This window comes from Molothrus aeneus, chromosome 5 (genome assembly GCF_037042795.1).
Source record: "Molothrus aeneus isolate 106 chromosome 5, BPBGC_Maene_1.0, whole genome shotgun sequence".
In the NCBI taxonomy this organism is placed as follows: Eukaryota; Metazoa; Chordata; class Aves; order Passeriformes; family Icteridae; genus Molothrus; species Molothrus aeneus.
This window is the reverse complement of record NC_089650.1, coordinates 42,143,272-42,162,938: the sequence shown is the minus strand read 5'-3', so window position 1 is coordinate 42,162,938 and position 19,667 is coordinate 42,143,272. Positions and strand designations below refer to the sequence as shown.

The window sequence follows — 19,667 nt, the reverse complement described above, 5'->3', positions numbered from 1 at the left end:
TTTAGTTCCATTTTAAGAGATAGAGGGAGGTCTGTGAAAAGGCAAAATTCCAACTGTTCCAAACAACTTTGAGATTTCTAAAGTTTGTTTCAGATTTCCATGCCAATTCAAGTGAATGCTGAGTTTTAGTTGCTGGGATGAATTTTTATGTTAGTGTAAACACAGCACGTACTGATGTTTTGGTTAATTTCAAGCTAGGCTTTAGATCCTTCCCTACTTTGAGGTCACAGGCTTGCTTAATCTGGGATGTCATTTCAGGCATTGCCCTAATTTCACTTCCATGGGACCATATTCCTTATTACTGAGTCAAAAAATCTGATTTAGACTGTGATGTAAGCTCATTGCCTTTAAGAAATCAGTCCAGAGCTCACAGGAATGATTTCTGGTTTAGCAGGAATGTTACTTTACTCTGTGGTTTTGAATGGTGTTCTTCAGTCCACATCTGAGTTTGATGGAGGATTTACTGATGCCTGATAAAAGTCAATACCTTCACAATATATTCATTGTGTGTTTCAAGAGAATTTTTCTCTGTTAAGATATGAGGCTTGCTGCTAGCACCAAAATTAAAACTTTAAACTCACCACTTTAATTCAATACTGGGCTTTTCCTGAAAGAATAAAATAATAATAAAGAAAAGACTATGAAGTGCTATTGGTAACGTTACACACGTGATTTTGCTCTGGACCTGTTGACATCAAACAAAACAATCAACTACAGCAGCCAAACAAGTGTGGACACTGGTTGATAAAAGGGGTGAGTCAATCAAGGAGAACAAATGTTCAGGTAATTTCTTGACAGGCAGGATTAAATTATTAATGTTATTGTGTATTTTGCACATCACATTTTTTCCCATTAGCAAAAAAAACCTTGGCACCAGAATGAAGCTGCTGGCAAGTTCCTGAAAATGGCATTGGGAGGTCGTGAACTGTGAGGGTAACAACTAAGTGACATAGGAAGAGGAGAGTGGGCTGTCATGACACCATGTGCAGCATGAGTACACACTGGCACTGCCATAGCAAGGCTCGTTTGATCTCTCACTGGGCTGTTGTTCTTGGCACTCTTAGATTCCCACAAACAAGATGGGAGCCATTGGTGTGGAGGATTGTGAATCCAGGGCAGGTTCTAATCGTGCTGTTACCATTCAAACACATTTCCTAACTTATCTCCTGGTATGGAATAAATACTTGCTTGCATTTTTCATCAAAGCCAAAGTTAAGACCTCTGACCATCTCTAAAGGTATGGCACCGCCCTCCAGTGTGGAAGATTCCTAGTTTGTATATAATCAGAGGGTGTTTGTTACTGCCAGTGTATTACTGCAAGGCTGAGTAGTGCACATAGTCTCTGCTCCTGGACCTGCTCTACTTCGCATAAATCATTAAATCAATAAATTTGTATAAATCATTAAATAACCTTTCGAGTGGAGAGAAAATCTGCTTCTATCATCTAGGGTTTATGGCACCCATCTAGGTTATATAAATCTGATGTTGCAGTCTTTGCTCAGCCCCAGCACTTGAATCTTGCTGGAGGGTTTTTTATTTCAAATGGGTTTGAGAGCTGCTGGCAGTCAGGCTTAATTGTCTTGAATGTATGTCTTGGCAATGAAAATGCCATTGTATCCAGAAAATGTGTATCTGCAGTATGCAATATGTATCTGCAACCAAGATGAAATATAACAGGTTGCTTGGAACTGTTCTCAGTGTGGTTAAAAATTGAAAGATACTGAAGAGGAAGAAGGAGCACAAGTAGAGTGATGAAGTTCTCGGAGGTGTTCTTTCACACAGGATGTTATCAAGGGGAATGCTGGCAATGTCAGCAGTAATGGAGGATGTGTAAACTGGGGACAGTTTTTGAGTAAAGATCATGAGTTCTCATTAAAATAGCAAGGCAGACCAAGTTCCAGAGTGAAGAGGCAAGGTAACTGGAAGCAGATATTGAAAGCAGAGTATTTAAGAAGTTGTTTTAGCACCTTTTACCAAAACACGCTTTCTCTGGAAGTATATTTGTCTCCTCTTGCCTTTTGTGGTGCTGGATCTGCAGTTCTAGGTGGTTCTACTCTATAAATTGCCTTTGGCAAACTTGTCTGTGACTCTGTAGTCTAGGTTTTTGCAATCCATGCTTCCTAAACAGAGCTACTATTATATTAACTGCTCTGGACCCAGGAAAGTGATAGCTTGCAGATACATTGTTTTGAGAAGTCTCACCCTATGGGTGTCCCCAAGTTCAAAGATACCAGCCAAAAAACCTGAAAGTATTCAGTATGAATGTATTTGACTGAGCATTGAGAGCCTTCAGACTTTAACAGCTAGAAGTGTTCGGGAAACAGAGAGCCAGCAACCTGAAGCTGCACTGACTTGAGATGTTTAGAATTGGGCCTGAAGAGAGGACAGGGATTCTGAGACTCTAAAAGCTGAGGGGTTTTATTTGTTTTAAAATTGTTCTTTTTCTCACAGCAGGAAATTAAAAAAATATTTCCCAAAGTGAAATACATATGTTTTTAGAATTTTAGAGTGTGCTTTGGAGTAAACACCTTGATTTTTTAGCCAGTTCTGTTTTGTGGTAATTAGAGGCAGAAATTGAGAACTGTTGCATTGACTGGCCGTTTCTCATCAGTGGTGAATGTGCACTTATTTAACTGAAAGGAAGCAAAGATTTTATGGATCAGAGGTACAGGCATCAGAGGTATAGGCAGAGATCATCTTCTGCAATGAGACAGGAGCACTATTTCTTTTCCAGGTAAATTAGTGCTTGAAATGTAGTCCTGCAGATATAAACTGGTGAAAATCCCATAAATAATTCGGTCTCCACTTACTGAAGGAACAGACAGTTGTTACAAGAGTTGCTTTTCAGAGTGCACTTTAAGTAGTGCAAGGCAAATGAGAGCAGCAAACCACTCCTCAGGGAACGTGTCAGTGATTGTCAGTCCACTGCCAAAAAAGTTATTTCATGCCTATTACTGATAATATTTTGACTCTTCTCCACTTCCCCCTGACATTTCTCCAATGCACTTCCAAGTTACCTTTGACTCCTCTTTACATTCATGTCCTGTTGCTAAGTCTGAATTTCAAACTTTTCTGTCATCCGCTATTTCCCAGGTAAATCAGTGAACTCAAGTGTGTCTTCAGTCGGGATTCTAATCTATCACTAAAAGTATTAAGACTGTTCTTCAGCCACAGCTTGTTTTGTTCTTCCAAAAGACGAATCAAAAACTGCAAAGACCCTGTATTTTATTGTGTTTAATGAATAGTAGATTACATTTGGCCATGAAAGCAATCAATAGTGAAAAATGTCCCCCTGATAATATGTTTCTCATAAAATGCTCTACTTTTTACCTTAGATTCCCACAAACAAGATGGGAGCCATTGGTGTGGAGGATTGTGAATCCTTACCTTGGGATTTGATAGTGCAGAGCCAGACAGTATCTGAGTTTGGGTCAGATCATGCCTTAGAAGGCAGCTTGTGACTCTAGTAAACTATCCTGAAATGTGCAAAATGAGGCAATAGTCCAGGGGTGAAAATGTCTAAACCTTTCTGCTTTTTAGGCAGCCAAATTTCCAAAAATCACTAGGAACCAAAACTTCAGAGAAAGGCTGGTAAAGCAAGAAAGCCAGTAAGAAGCAGAACCTCTCAGTGCAAGACAGTTGTTTTGATGAGTACATGGAGATGCTGTTAGCATGCTGAATTTCTGAGTTCTGCCAGTATTTCATATGCACCAGGAAGGCTTGTGTGGGGGGATTGTGGAGGATAACTGCTGCACTTTAGCTTCATCCCTAATTTGCTGTCACTGGCTTTCCCATAGGATCAACACGTAAGGTCTTCAGTCACTTCCTAACTAACATTTGGATTTTTAAGGAAGAACCACCTAAAAATTTAAATAGTGAATACACAAATGGGAACATGTTTAAAATACAATAATTAGTATTGGCTGACATTCTTCTTGGCAGTATGAGAAGACCAGAAAACTATACTCTGTTAGGCACAGGTGGAGAAACTTGCTCTGCCAGGGGCTGGAGCTTTTTGTACTTGAAACTTGTTGTAAAGGAGAAACTACATCATTAACTATGGGGCTCTTCAATATTCTCCTGCTCCTTTGAGTCCAGAAAAATGGAGGCAGCTTTCCCAAAGGCAGTCTTCATCTTTCATATGATATGAAGTGGGGAGTGCTGGAGTGGTTACCTTTTCCGTTTAAGGGCTGACTGGCTCTTGGAAAATGATTTGCCTTTAGCATCTTGATGGCTTACACTTACCCTCTCTTCTCCATCAGGGTGACACTATGTTATGAATTTTCTCAATATGAACACATTACTGCTTCAGCACATAAGCTTCCCATGAATGCCAAGTACAACTTTTCCCACATGATTTACAGAAGTAAAGAAACAATCCAGCCCCCAAACCTTAAATAATTCATGCTTGGACATTTTCCAGAACAGTAGGTTCAAAAAGGCATTTCTGAACTGGAGGCTAGAATCTACATTATTTAAAGCTTTTTATCACAACATGCAGAATTATTCACATTTTCTAGAGATAATAATTTTCTTCCAAAAAAAGAAGTGGATGAATATACTTAATGCCTGTTTACCTTGTCCCTGCTTGGATGTTAGAAGACCATTACATGCTACTGCTGAGTGTCTGACATTCGTAATTAAATAATCATAATTTGTTTGGTGATCACAGTGCTCAGAAATGTGGAAGTGCCATTTTGTATTCCTGCATGCCTGGTAGAGGTACTTCGGCTCATTCCCATCTTGCTTTTGAGCATGAGCTTCTCAGACACTGGTGGGTCCTCATTTCTCTGACATACTGAAAACAGATCTACTTCTAAATATCAAATGATTTCTGGTCTTGCAAGGCTAATGCAGAGCCTGACAACTTAGTTAAACTGATAATGAATGACTCCAGGGCTCTTATGTGCAACACCTTTTAGCACTCAAGGTTAATCTAGCCATGCACCACGTCAACAGATCTTTGTCTCTCTCTCATGTTAAAATATGGAACTGGATACAACACTTGCAGGTAGATCAATACTCACATCCAACAACTGTTTCAGACAGTCAATTTTGGCAATGTTGAGTGCCAAGGAAATAGATAGGTGTACAGGAAACAGAGAAGAAGGAGACTCATTAGAATATGTCACTTGGAGAATGAATTATATGACCACCTTCCAGAGGGAAAGATTCTTATACCGGGTCCGTTATCTCATCAGTTGAGGAAAGATTTTCTTGACCTTTTCACAGACTTCCTAATGCATTTTAGCAGTATTGAAAGGTTTGAGTCTTGTTTTCAGAATTCACTGAAGAATGCCTCTAATAGTCAGGTGATAGCTTCTGCTCCAATTTAAAATAAAAATCACAAGAAATCTACCCAAAACATAGGGCATTGTTTGAGAGGTCAGATGGTCCATCCTCTTGTCTAAAACAGGATCCAAACATAGGAAATGTGATCTTCGTCACATCCTCAGTTTGCCTAATATAGCTATTGTTTTCTTCTTTCTCTACTTTTCCTTTTCGTGTAGGCACAACTTCAGTGAGCTGATGCTTTTCCTTGTACTCTTAGTCTTCCCTTTGTCACTCTTCAGACTTTGTCCCACAGTCATGGTACTTCACTTAAAGTGTGAACATTCTTGCAGATCTTTTCACAGCCCCTTTCTCTTCTCTTTTCTCCCATGTGCTGTTTCATATCACTGGTCCATGTGTGGTCTTGTGGCTGAGAATAAAAGATTTATTGTTTGCCATACCTGAAATTCAGTGTGCACATCTTACTCTGTGCAGACAGACACCTGAAACCAGATTCATAATAGATTGCAGCAGAAGTGCCTTTATAAAGCACATTTGATAGGTGTGAGAAGCAGGCATTCACTCAGTATAATTAATAGTGCTGGCAGCATTAAAAATGCATGCCATGAAATGCCTAAGTGCTCTGTAACATCGTTTGAGTCCTAAGGTGAAGAGTCAGCTGCATATGATATGGCAATTTGCTGCTGGAGACTGTTGTTATTCTGTACTCATATTTAAGAACTGCACAGAACATGCCATCAGGTTTCTGGCTTAGTCATTCCAGTCTCTGAGCAAGTATGTGAATCTTGCCTTTTCAGTCTGAAATTAGTTCTTCTTTTGGTCTAGCAATATGTAGATTTTTATACTGTGTTATGCTTTAAAATACGAAAGAAAACAGACCATTGTTTAAAATCTCTGCCTTTCTAGCTGCTCTTCTTTGCTTCTTTGAAAGAATTCTCATTACATGAAATAGTTTTTAAAAATTAAGTTGTCTGACTATACATTTCACAGTGTAACTGTATCTTCTGTACCTGCTCCTGTCATCAAGGCAAATGGTGACTTTTTTACCATTTACCATCGATTAGGAGCCAAAAGGGAAGTTGATTTTTATCTGCAAACAGTCTTCTTCTAGTACTGTAATCCAGTGTCCATCTATGAATAGGTAATTTATAAACAATAAAAAAAGATATCTGCAGAAAGCATATTTTATGGATATGTGGTATTTTTACACTGGTATAATTCACATTCCTTAGGTATATAGAGAGACTCCTTCCTCTTTTACATGATTCCTAAAAACTGTCTAATTAAATCTAAAATGTTTTAGGACAAAACACAGGACTTTTAAGGGCATGAGTACAAAGTCATAATTTGATTTAAGAGCATTCATCTTTTACACTGCCAGTTTATTTACTGATCTGAGAAGATTTTTTAAATTACAAGATATGTAGCAAATTTTTATAGATAGCACAGACACTACTGCAAAATGATAGGATTTTTCCATCCTTAACCATTTCTTTTGAAAATAATTTCCATCCTTAACCATTGCTTTAGATTTAAATTATTCAGCCATCTCTGAGGATCTTATTAATTAAGGTTATGTTTATTTTGTTTGTTTCCCTTGTATTAGAAGATTCTTGCAGTCATTTTACAAGTCTCTGGCATCTCTAGGATTTGAAGCTCTGAACTTGAATGGAAAGTGAACCTGTGTTCAGGTTCAGCAATCATGCAATCATGTGTTCATTTGTTCTCCCATGAATTTGCTCACAGGTGTCCAGACTGTTGTTTCAGTCTCAGTAGAGACCTGTGAGAATAAGAGAACTGTGTTGTCTCAAAATTTTATCTGTATTGAGCATCCACTGCCTCCTCACAGAGTCATTCTTTATGTAGAATGCATATTTGACATTTTCACAGAAAAAAACCCAGTTACATCCTGGATTTACTGAGAAGAATTTTCCCAGAACATTCCACCTTTGCTGTTAGTCTTGCTTCTTAGACCCCAAAGAGCAACCTTATATGCTTGGAAGAGATAAAGGAGAAGGGAGTGCAGCAAGGGTGGGCAGACCCTACCAACTTTACAACAGCATCCACAAATGAAGGATAAAGATTAAAAATACAGGTTGTGTTGAAACCTGTTTTACATTTATTCACCTTTAAGTGCTTGACTGTCCAAACTGAAATTATTTTCAGTGTAGGACCTTTTTAAAATTGTACTGCTCCAGTTTTGCTGAAGCACATAGAATTTAACTTCGGGTGACTCACTGTTTTTCCTTCACATTTTGATTCTTGAATATGTGATGCAAATTTGTCTTCAGTTTGACTGCTAGTTAATTTGAAATTCTATTCTGTTTTCAGAGGAAGGAAACAAAGGTTATGGACCCGTTTTTGAGGAGCAACCTATTGATACCATCTATCCAGAAGAATCTTCAGATGGACAAGTTTCAATGAACTGCAGAGCACGAGCAGTTCCTTTTCCTACTTACAGGTAATATCTACTGTTTTGATTTAAAAATCTTGAATATTTTATTCAGCAGCTATTTCAAATTGTTTTATTAAATGATTGCGTTAAAAGGTTGGAGTGAAGTCTTCAAGACTGGAAAAAAGTGCGCAGATACACAATTTTTGAGTAAGATTCAACCTTGATTCAATTTGCCAAAATGTCTAATCAGTATTAAAAACAGTATATTGTATTAAATATTTTCATATTCTGAAAGAAATACTGCTCCATATGTGAATTAAAAAAAAAAAAGTGACCTTTAAATAAATTTGAGAGGTTATCTTTCCAGCTTAGGCTGAGGTTAGTAGAGATTTGAGTCTTTGTTCTTTTTGATACAGAATGACTTTTTTTATTCTATTTTGCATTGAAAGGAGAAGTACTGATTGTTGAACCTGGATATTCTACATCCCATGTTGGTTTTGCATCCTCTGTGTTGCAGGGCAGTGGGCAAAAATGTGTCAGCTATGCTACTGAAGACATGAAAAACTTCATTCTGAAAAATCATTTCAGCTAGTTTTAATACAGATTCTCACAGGACTTCTTTCACAATAACGATATTATTGTAGAAAGCAATGCTTTGGTGTGCATTTATATGAGTTTGTCAGCCATTATCTGCTCATAATGTGAAGAGAAATGTACTTAAGATTATCAGTATTAAGACTGTGACTAAATTACAACCTGATCATAGGCAGAAAACTGCTGTAATTGTACTAAAGACAGACACAATATCTTGCCAGCAAAAGAGATCCGTTTCAGAAAATTACCCTATGACCTGCCCCAGTACTCACTTATGTGTGTTCCCAGACTGGTTTCTAGAACAGAAAAACCAATTAAGTCTGCTATTATTTTAAATAGAGTGTTGTGGTGAACTATGGTATTCATCCATCAAAAGAGTTTACTTCATCTTTATTGCCACTTTTAAAAATCTGCTTACAGGTTGTCTGCCTGTACAGAAGCACCATGTGAATATGACATTTTGTTGCCTTGCTTTGCCTTCCTCTTGCCATGCTTGGAAGATGTGGAGAGATTGCATATGCTAAATGCATATGCATTTGATACCCTTTGTTGTACTTCCCCATCCCTTCCAGTTGGTCCAGAGACTCCCCCAGCTCTGTCTGCAAGACTGTAAACACACCATCTATAGAAGATTACAGGTTCTAAATAAATTCTGACATTCTTCATTATCTATTGTGGGCTCAGCAAAATCTGAACTGGCAAAAACACTCTCAAAGAATTGCATTGCACCTCCAGAACTTCTATGTCTAGGAGCAGATCTGACAATTAGCACTGATAGGTGATGAGATGATAATTGCAGTACAGAATAAGACCACTTTTCTTATTTCCTGACACATTGTTTTTAGTATACCTCAATATGTTGTCTTCATCTCAGCCCTCTACTGGTTATTGAGTCAAAATTCTTCTTCTCAGAGGTAAATAAGTCCTTCCTACCATTTTCATTGCAGGATGAGCTGTCCTCAGCACCTTTATACCTAGATATTTCTGAATAAAGGATATATTTATTTTTTCTAACACTGACAGTTTTAGAGATATTTAGAACTCTATAAGATCAAAATGCTATTTGCTGCATCTTTAAAATTCTTCTGTTTAATTTGATTTTTAATTTTTTTTGTTTTGTTTATTTAGCGAGTTCCACTTCCAAATGAGAACTCTGCATATTTTGGTACATCTTCAATAGTTTATGAACAGGTGGTGTGTGTATTATCATTGTCAAATACTAATGCCTATGAAAATATATTACTAATATATTACTAATACCTTATGAAAAAAGAAAATATGCAGAAATAATGTAATGATCTTTAAATGTAATTAAGTTGCATCTTTGCTATTTGCACATAGGAGCCAGGCAGTTCCTTTCTAAGGTAACAGGCTCCCTCTTGTGGACACAGTAACAGACACAAATATAAGCACAGGTACCCACTCCGTCTTTTTTAACATTTCTTAAAGTAAAAATTGGTCAGAACTGGGCCGCCAGTTTCTCTCTTAATCCCTCAAGTGAAAATTGCAGAAATTCAGTGAATTGACTGTGGAGTTTTACCATAACTAAGGGAAGAGTGTCCAGCAATTTACTGAACCAATAGTAAGTAGGTCTTTTATGAAGGATGTCACAGCTTTTGCACTGACTTTACTGGCACGTTATGTTTTATGAAGCATTTTCATTATCTGCAGCAGGTTTAAAAAAATCTCTCGTTACTCCATACTTTAAAAGGGCAGAGGAAGTATATTTTTATCCAGTCTGAACTTAGATATTTATTTGAGATATGTTTAAAATCCATGTGTTTGGTGACTGGCTAGCTCATTCACAGCCAGCTCAAGCATCTCTTACTGCTTGGCAACTATGTTTTAACAAAGTATGTCACATCTCTAAGAAGGAAGAACTGATGCTGCTATTTTTAAAAGACCTCTGGAGTTCAAATCTGTGCATCTTGCTGAAGGAAAACCTAAAACTTGTATAGAAGTATATTAATAATTTCCTGCATAGTTTGTCAGAATTTATGGGTTATTTTTCACATCATTTTTCTTACCAGGTTGCTTTTTGGGGCCAATCTTACATCTTGTTTTTCTTTTTTAATAGGTGGAAACTCAACAACTGGGATATTGATTTGACAAAGGAGCGGTACAGTATGGTGGGAGGCAGACTTGTTATCAATAACCCAGAGAAATCAAGGGATGCTGGAAAATATGTCTGTGTAGTGTCCAATGTCTTTGGAACTGTCAGAAGCAGTGAAGCCACTCTGAGTTTTGGATGTAAGCTGTTGTTTATGTCACAATATAGAAAAATTATGGTTAGCTACAAATGCCCAATGTTTTACACTGCAGTGTATTCTGCTAACATGTGCTGTATCTGTACTACTCTGTAAAAACAGTATCTTAAGTGCCTTAGTCTGCAGATATTGTCACAAAATAAGTTTGTAAGCATTTTATATTCTTTAGCATTCAGCTGACATAACATAACAGACTTCCCAGTGAGTTGTTGTTAAATTATTATGTGAAGAGACTAATGGAGCCAGATCTGGAGATAATAATGTCTAGACTCTTTTAAAATCATGGTAGGACCTGAGGGGGAATAGTCACAGGAGAAAGGCTTGAGTGAGGGCATAGGGTGATGAGGTGCAGTGCAAGCACAGCTGCAGGAGGAAGGCACAGCACTTGCTAGTAAAGTATGCCCTGACTCCTAGGCTACAGTGAAAAAACCCTGCTGCAGGAAATTTCTGTCAACTTCTGACAGTCATGAGCTTGTCTTGAGAAGACATGTACATGTACAGCCCTGCATATCACCAAATACACGAATTACAAAAAATCAATGTACTAAATGAGGAATAATGCAAAATTTTAAGACAGTGTTTGAGATTTAGGTTTTATTTTGACTTAAGTTGACTTTTCCCCAAATATATTTTATCATCAGAGGATAAAAAAAGGAATCCCAAAAAAAAGGAATCCACTCCAACTGGGGCCCATTCACAAAGCCCTAGGTATCCTGACACTAAGGGTTTGGTGCCCCTCTTGTCTTTAACTGGCCTCCATAAGTAGAATTCATTCCTTGCTGTAGAAGATCAGACATTTAGTGAAAAGTTCAGCTTTCTGATAATACTTTTGAGACTGTGGGGCTACAAATATTAGGGAAAGTCAGAAGCTATAATGAGCTGATGAGGATCATATCATTGTTGATACAGTCTTAGTCTATATTTAGCCAGGGTATTTTCTAGAAAAAAAAAATTGAAGTCCAGGTTGTTACTTTTTTTAATGGAGAAAACATCAACATTTCATTTATGGGATATTTATTTATACCTAAAGCAGGTTTCAGTCGTGTCAGTCCTGAATAACCAATAGGATAAAAAAAAAAACAAAACAATAAACCTAATAGATTAAAAATAAATAAATAGAACCAAAACGGTCTGATGTATGCCTTCTGCCTACCAGCTCACTGGCTTCATGAGCTAAATGTTGATAGTATACTAAGAAATTATGCTGAACAGAACCCTAATATACAGAGTTCCAATATGTAAACTAAAATAGGTAAAGAGGTAAGGAATAGTGAAAAGATAGCTAGAAACTGATGAATATCTGTTAAAAAAGTACCTGCTTTCATTCTTCTTTATACTTTTGTATTTCTTCCTTTCTCCTACTTAATGATCACCTATAAAAACATTTCTTTCTACAATCAATGTTTCTAAAGAACTGAATAGAGTTGCTAAAATTAGTAGAGAAAAAGTCTGATCTTTAGTGTAAGTTTTTTTCTTTTGCTTATGCATAAACTGATTGAGAAATGTCAACAACCATTTAGAATAGTTCAAAAGTCTTGACCAGCTGTAATTTTGTTTTGTTGTTAAATTTACTGAAACTGTGGAACAGAGCCCACATTCTCTCAGATACTTCATCAATTACTCCATCTGAGAATACTGTACATACTTTTTAGATCCAGTGCCTTAACACTCATTCAAATTTTTTAAAGATAAAGTTTGCATCACTTTTTTCTTTTCCCTGCTATTTAAAATTACGATGAAAAAAATAGCAAAAAATTCATTGGTAATGAAAAATAAGCAAAACTGGCATTAGGGGTCAACAAGTTTCTATCTGCCATGCACTGGTGTATTTCTATAGTAGTCACTACAGGATAGAAAGTAATGATAATAATAAAAAGTTACTGTAGTTAAAATCCCTCTTCTCCTCCCCTTGCTTTTTTAAAAACTAGATCTGGATCCCTTTCCACCTGAGGAACGTTATGAGGTTAAAGTGCGAGAAGGTGTTGGGGCAGTGCTTCTTTGTGAACCTCCTTATCACTACCCAGGTAAGTCAGCTCAAAGTGCTTCATTTTCAATGTCTGAAGAGTAAAAGATGAATTTTTTTGTTTGTTTTGCAAGTTTCCTTTATATTCACTTAAACAGTAACTTTTGTGCAGCTTGAGAATCACTATTTAGGTTAGGTTGCTGTTTTGAATGTGTGTTGCTGACCATATGTTGACTGTTCATTGCACCTAGTAAAGTCACCTCAAGTGCTATGGTCATGTGTCGCAGACATCTTTTTATGAAAATCCTTTCTTAGGATTTTTTCTTCCTGAGAAGCTGAGAGGCTCCAGGAACAAAATGTAAACAGTGGTTATCTGATGCTGTGGAATGCAACAGGTGGATCTGTGATTGGTCTGGATGTTTGGATTTAGTGACCTGTCACAGCAGACCTGGCTCTCTCTCTCTGTCCAAGCCAGCTGCCTTTGTTATCATTCTTTTCCTTTCTATTCTTAGCTTAGCTAGCCTTCTGAGATGAGGCTTTTCCTTCTATTCTTTAGTATAGTTATAATGTAATATACATATCATGAAATAATAAATCAAGCCTTCTGAACATAGAGTCAACATTCTCGTCTCTTCCCTCACCTGAAAACCCCTGTGAACACTGTCACAGTCATGGGCTTCTGTTAAAATCATGGAACAGCTGAAGCACCCCAGAGGGTCAGAGATGAGGTTATTTATTCTCTGGAAGGGACTTTTTCTCATCATTAGCTACTGAAGAGCTCTGCATGGATTATACCCATAATCTTAAGCATCTGGAGTGCCATCATGAGGGATGAAATTGGCTGTTAGCATCTCTTTTACCTTGTAAAATGGAATAATGATTTAGTTTTCATGCTCAGTTTAAGCATTGTAAGGAACTGAAGAATGAAGACATATTACTAGATAAAATATTCTAAGGTTTTGTCTAAATCACAAGACTGCTGAACAGTTCCCAGCTTCTCAGTTGCATGAGGTCAAGACCCAGCTGCCTCTCTCATCCCATCCCAGTCTGTTCCTGTGGGATGGCTGTGCCCAGGGCAAGGTGTGCACACTGTAGCCAGGTCCCCAGTAACCTGCACTGACAGCAGCAGTGCCCCAGTGTTCAGTGTAGTCAGGAATGAGCTGGCTGCTGAAACATGCATAAATCTGTCTGCATAGCTGCCTCTCTGAAGAAAAGATCTATAACCTAGAAATTAGACTCAAGTGATTTATATACAGACAGTATTCTGTGGTTTAAATAGCTGATAGTGTTGGGTTTTAATATTGACTGAAGTGTTTTCCTCCAGATGACCTCAGTTATCGCTGGCTTCTAAATGAGTTCCCAGTGTTCATTGCTTTGGACAAACGACGATTTGTGTCACAGACAAATGGCAATCTCTACATTGCAAATGTGGAAGCATCAGATAAGGGCAATTATTCATGTTTTGTGTCCAGCCCTTCCATAACAAAGAGTGTATTCAGTAAATTTATTCCACTTATTCCGCAATCTGATCGTAAGTATTTATTGGAAATACTATGCACGGCATTTTAACTGCTTGTATTGTAATTTTGCTAATTCATAACTACTTTCATTTCTGTAAGGAGAATTATATGGCAAATTATAATGGCTGCTGCACAATGTTACTTGGTGTTTCAGATGCAGAGGTACAAATCATTCCCATTCACAGTGAAAACTTTATGAAAGAAATCTCCATTGATTAATTCACACATTTCCTTTCAGATCATTGAGAACAGAATTCTTATCCCCAGAACCCCCATTTTTTTTATGTGATAAGCCCTTGATCGCAAAATCTTCAGTATCTTTTCTAGTCTTGGCATTGGTTCAAAGGAGTATGGCTGAAAAGTAGAAACTTCATGTAAATGCTGATGAACAGCTTCAGGATTTACTTCTTTTCCCCCAGAAAATCCCCCATGAAAGAGGAAAATCCTTTTACCATGATGAAATTTCCCATCCAACAGTGGCCTGAGAGCTTTGGTCTCTTATTCAATCTCCTAAGGCACCTCTGTGGCTTTGTGTTACTGGATTAATGGCTGCCGTTTCTGCAGGAGAACTGCATGTTTTCTAAATAGGAACCAAATTCCCTTTTGCCACTTCCGACTGTCAGTCACTAGGTTCTCATAAAATTATCATCAGTTTTTCAGTGACTCTTTTATCTGTACAATTTTCCATATTACTGATTGAATTAATATATTTTCAAATAAGTGATCTTTGACCAAATATTCCAGTATTCACGCTGTCTTCTTCGTCTAGAACTGCAAGAGGATTCCTACAGGGATTGCTAGTAGGGAGATTTGACATCCCTTTGCACTCATTAAACTGTAGATATGCTTGTTCTAGCTGCTTCATACCATTACTGAGATAAAATTGAGCCTAAATTCAAAATAATTCAAAATATTCTATCCAGTAAAAAGCCTGTGAAAAAACAGACTCAGGTTTTTGTCTACCCACACATAGAGTACATCATCATGCTTTAAAAGCAATTAGAAATTCTGTTAAAAATGTTAGGATTAGTCATCCAGAGAAGGATAACTAGTTGCTGAGTAAAACACTTATGCCTTACTAGTAAAAGTTCAGTGCTTAGTCAGACTTTATGAATTGACAGGCTGTTGCAGTTTAAAGAAGAATTTTGTCTGGAATTTTAAGAAAAGTTTTATTGAACTGCGTAAATTTTATTAGCTCTAAAACTTTCTGATATGCCTTTTCTTAGAACCTTTTTTTTCATGTTAGGAGCAAAAGTATATCCTGCTGATATCAAGGTGAAGTTCAAGGACACGTACGCTCTCCTGGGACAAAACGTGACACTGGAGTGTTTTGCTCTTGGAAAGTAAGTGTGTTTTAGTTATTGTACAGCATGAATTGCTTTCATATTTCAGAGAATGAAAATAAATATTTCATGATCAAATGCTCTTTTTGTAGTCTGCAGTTTAAATGCCAGTTCTTGAACATGCTCATTTGTACTTTACTGTACCTTTTCAAGTCCGGTTCCTGAGCTCAGATGGAGTAAATACCTTGAACCCTTGCCAGCCTCTGCTGAGATAAGCATGTCTGGTGCAGTTCTTAAGATCTTCAATATTCAGTATGAAGATGAAGGTCTTTATGAGTGTGAAGCTGAAAACTATAAAGGAAAAGATAAACACCAAGCAAGAGTTTATGTACAAGGTAGGAAGAACAATTTTATTCTTGATGATCCGTGTTGCTTTTACTTAGGTTAGAAATGTCTGTGTTTTCACAGTTGATGTCTGTGTTGATTCCTCATACACTGCTGTTCAAGTTAATACAGTAGAATCAAAATTCTTGCATTAAGTGGCAGGCATGATATTTATGTATTAATTGTCTGGTTGGATGGCTGGTATATACTATATGACAGTTCTGTGTTACCTGTTATGCATAATGTAAATTAAATCAATTTATAGTTCTTGAAGTTAATGAACTTCTGGAAGAAAAAGAGACCATTAGGTTTGTTAGGATTTCTTTTCTTATTTTGTTTGTGTTTTCTGTCTTAGCTCTCTGTCTTATTAGCTATGCACAGTTCTTTATTCCTCCATTCTCTCTCACTTCCCTTTTTGCACTTGGTTAAATTAGATAACTAAAAATTGTATCTTACTGCTCATACTGAAATCATCCCAAGTAACTTGGCTTCCTGTCTGAGGTCTGTGCCATAAAATCATGATATTAAAAGGTCACACATAACATCTGAAGCACCCTCAGAAGATTTATGTCTCTTTCACTGGCTGTACAGAACATCTTAGTTAAGATCTCTGGTTGAGTGCTAGAACTACAGAAGATCAAACTCAGAATTAGTGTGACAAGGTTATTACTGCTTGTAAAGCTAATAAACTGGTTTGTTTGCTTAGCAAAAGCAAATATGCTGGACTGTTTCAATATTAATTTCTTACATATGCTGTTTGCACCAAGAGAGTAATTTCTTGGAGATCCTTTCAGTACGTATGCAGTTTTGCACAATTTCATGTCATTTAACTATCATTTTCATGGTGCTACTGAGTAATTTTCACACAGAATAATCTACAGATCAATATAAGTAGTGATATCTTGTCTTCTGTTTTTCAGGAACCATTATTTCAATTCTGTATTCTCATAAAAAATAGTTTGAGGCTTTTCTGAATCTATGTAGTAAGACAAAAATTTCTTTTTTCTGCTGGTGCATTGCTGACGTATCATCATTACTTTGAGTTTCCTGTTTAAGTATCATGGAAAAAGCAGTGGAATTAATACAACATAATGCTAATTAAATATGTATGTGCTGTATTTACAATGTATCATGTATTTTATTCTGCAGCTGCTCCTGAGTGGGTAGAACATATCAATGACACAGAAAGGGATATAGGCAGTGACCTGTACTGGCCTTGTGTAGCTACGGGCAAGCCTATTCCAACAATTAGGTGGCTGAAGAATGGTGCCTCGGTGAGTGTATTGCTGTAGGTAACACAGACTTGAGTGGTTAGCTCATGGAAACAGTGTTTTGAAATATGCATTATTAAAAGGTTAAAGGAAAATTAATTATAATCATCTAAATATTTCCTGATGCCACTTGCATGAGGCATTAAAATCTATATTTAAAAGTTTCCTCTCAATCTTCTCCTATTTCTTCAGGCTGTTTAGTATTCAGCTTTGACTTATCAACTTAACTTTTGACCACATGTTTAGGAGGTAGATATCCCTTTTTCTCTAGGCCTTTTTAAGTAAATGCTCTTCACTCTGGATAAAAAATGTCATCTTTTCTTCAAAATTAATCCTTTTTACCACATTAAACATGAACATGTCTTTAAAAATAGAAGAGAAAATAGTCAGTGGAGATATGAAAATAGAGGTTATTTTTTAAAGTATCAGTGGTCTTTATCCTGTATTTGTTCACATTTTTTCTAGACAAAGAATGTTGCAAATGTTTAGGTGATGTTTAAAAGAAGTTTAAAGTACTGTTTGATAATTTAATTCTATTACATTGGATATTTGGTTTAAACAAAGTAAATTTTCTCTCCTAGTATCCTGGAATCATAGAATGGTTTGTGTTGGAAGGTGCTTTAAAGATTATTAGTTCCAACCCCTTAGCTGTGGACCGGGGCACCTTTCACTAGCCCTTGTTGCTTAGAACTCCATCAGCCTGCCCTTCAACAATTCCAGGGATGGAAGATCCACAACTTCTCTGGGAAAAACCTTATCAGGCATTCCAACAGTGTATTCAAAGTCTAGTGCTTACACTACATGAAAAGCCATTAAAAAAACAAGAGACTATGAGGGCACAGTGCAGCTCTGCGTCTGCTGAGCTGTAGTGACTCTTGGAAAACAAACAAAAAAGACAATGAGGCATTTTGGTTTTTGACTGTATATCTTAAGAAGAATGTATGATGTTGGAGGCAGAGCAGGGATACCACCATCTGCTATATGGAGGTGACTTAAACCAGGAAAAACAATGCTTTTGTCTAGCTTTGGTAGTTATTGCAAACAAATATTTTAACAAGTGAGTTACTTGCTGGTCCCCACTGTACTTGGCTTTCACTAACAAAATCTGCATACTGGATTGCAGAACACAGTGTGCAAGTCTCCAGTAGTACACCAGAATATTATGCTGTGTGTTACTATGATGATAAGATGATTTCCAAATGAAAGATAGCAGAAATGTTAATTGCCTTGAAAATATAATTTGTTTCTAAATCAGATAATTTGTAATTAGGCCTTTCATTTAGAGCACAACAAAGATTCCTTGTATAAAATCTGATTAAAGCATTTTCACATAAAATAGTCAGAAAATATGCTTCCTTTAATCTGTTCTCTTTTCAACTAAGTACTATTCTCTTCATCTTCCATGCACTCCAGTGCTCTTAGATACAAGAGTTAAAGCTTTCAGCTTCATTTTTTCAAGAAAACAGAACACATTAACATGATCTTTCAAAAACTGATTGACATCTACATTTACAAAATACCCCACCTTAACTACCTTATTTTGATTGACTGGTTTTTGCTTTTTTACATTAAAATCAAATAATAGAAAATCATTTATACTATCCCTCAGAGGAATCTTCTGAAAACTTTCTACCTCACTGGGACTTGCTTTGACTTTTTCCTGTTCTAAAATGATGCAACAACAGAAAGCACTGATGAGTGAGCATGGCATAATGAAGCTTATGTGCATAAAATTAATTTAATTCCTTGTTTCTTATTTCTGAATCAGTAGTGTGCATTGATATGATAACAGGGGACTGGAGAGTAAATTTCTCTACTGACACTCAACTAGAACTTTCCCAGAAATTTAAATATTGAATGACAATGACTCTTTTTTTAGAAAAAGGTGATCCCAATGTTACTGAAAAAGGAAAAAAAAAAAAAAAAAAAAGAAGAATTTGGATGGGTGTGGATTCTTCAGCTTATGTAGTTTATGTTAATATCTTGTTATTTTATTGATTCTGTGTTTTAGTTCCGGAAAGGTGAACTAAGAATGCAAAGTCTGACCTTTGACGATGCCGGCATGTACCAGTGTATAGCAGAAAACGTGCATGGAATTATTTATGCAAATGCTGAACTGAAGATTGTGGGTCAGTGGGATTATTTCTCTATTTACTATTTCAGGCTTGAGTAAGATAGCAGTTATATTTGCAAGTACTATTTGGTAACAGATTCCTGTGAGGATGAAGCTAAGAACTCTCACTCAGTCTAGGTGAGATGGGGTTTATTTGAGCTCTCTAGCTGGTTTTTGACAACAACTTGAGGAATAAATTTACCGGCTTGTGGGGCATGTTTTCTGTTTGTATTTATAATGCTTGTTTCCTGGTGCTCCCCCTCAGAGGAACTGATAGTGCTGAAGGTGTACGAAGCTCATAGAGTTGCAGCCTAAGCTTTTAAGCTTTCAAAACTGGTTAAGAAGCATTTTCATTTTTGCTCACATATTATCACTCCTCTGTGATATAAAATCTGGTTTTTAAGAAACCATGTTGTCACTTACTTGGCCTTTGAAGCTCTTCATTTTTATTCTCCCCTTTGGTTTTGCTTTCTGCAACCCCTTACACTGAAGTCACAATGTCTGGTTTTGCCCACAAATAGATATGCCATTTGATGGCTGGATGTAGTTACGAGTCCACTGTTTTCCTGAGGAGCATCCTGTTGA

General features: G+C 36.8%; 1 protein-coding gene across 1 annotated transcript in view; it reads left to right on the top strand.

The window, feature by feature from the left end:
* Positions 1-19,667, top strand: part of CNTN1 (contactin 1) — a 211,048-nt gene that overhangs the window by 135,342 nt on the left and 56,039 nt on the right. The window contains exons 4-11 of the mRNA XM_066550414.1: positions 7,624-7,753; positions 10,359-10,531; positions 12,477-12,572; positions 13,836-14,042; positions 15,278-15,374; positions 15,528-15,709; positions 16,848-16,972; positions 18,981-19,098. Of these exons, the coding sequence (XP_066406511.1) occupies positions 7,624-7,753; positions 10,359-10,531; positions 12,477-12,572; positions 13,836-14,042; positions 15,278-15,374; positions 15,528-15,709; positions 16,848-16,972; positions 18,981-19,098 (1,128 nt within the window). The remainder of the gene's footprint in view (positions 1-7,623; positions 7,754-10,358; positions 10,532-12,476; positions 12,573-13,835; positions 14,043-15,277; positions 15,375-15,527; positions 15,710-16,847; positions 16,973-18,980; positions 19,099-19,667) is intronic.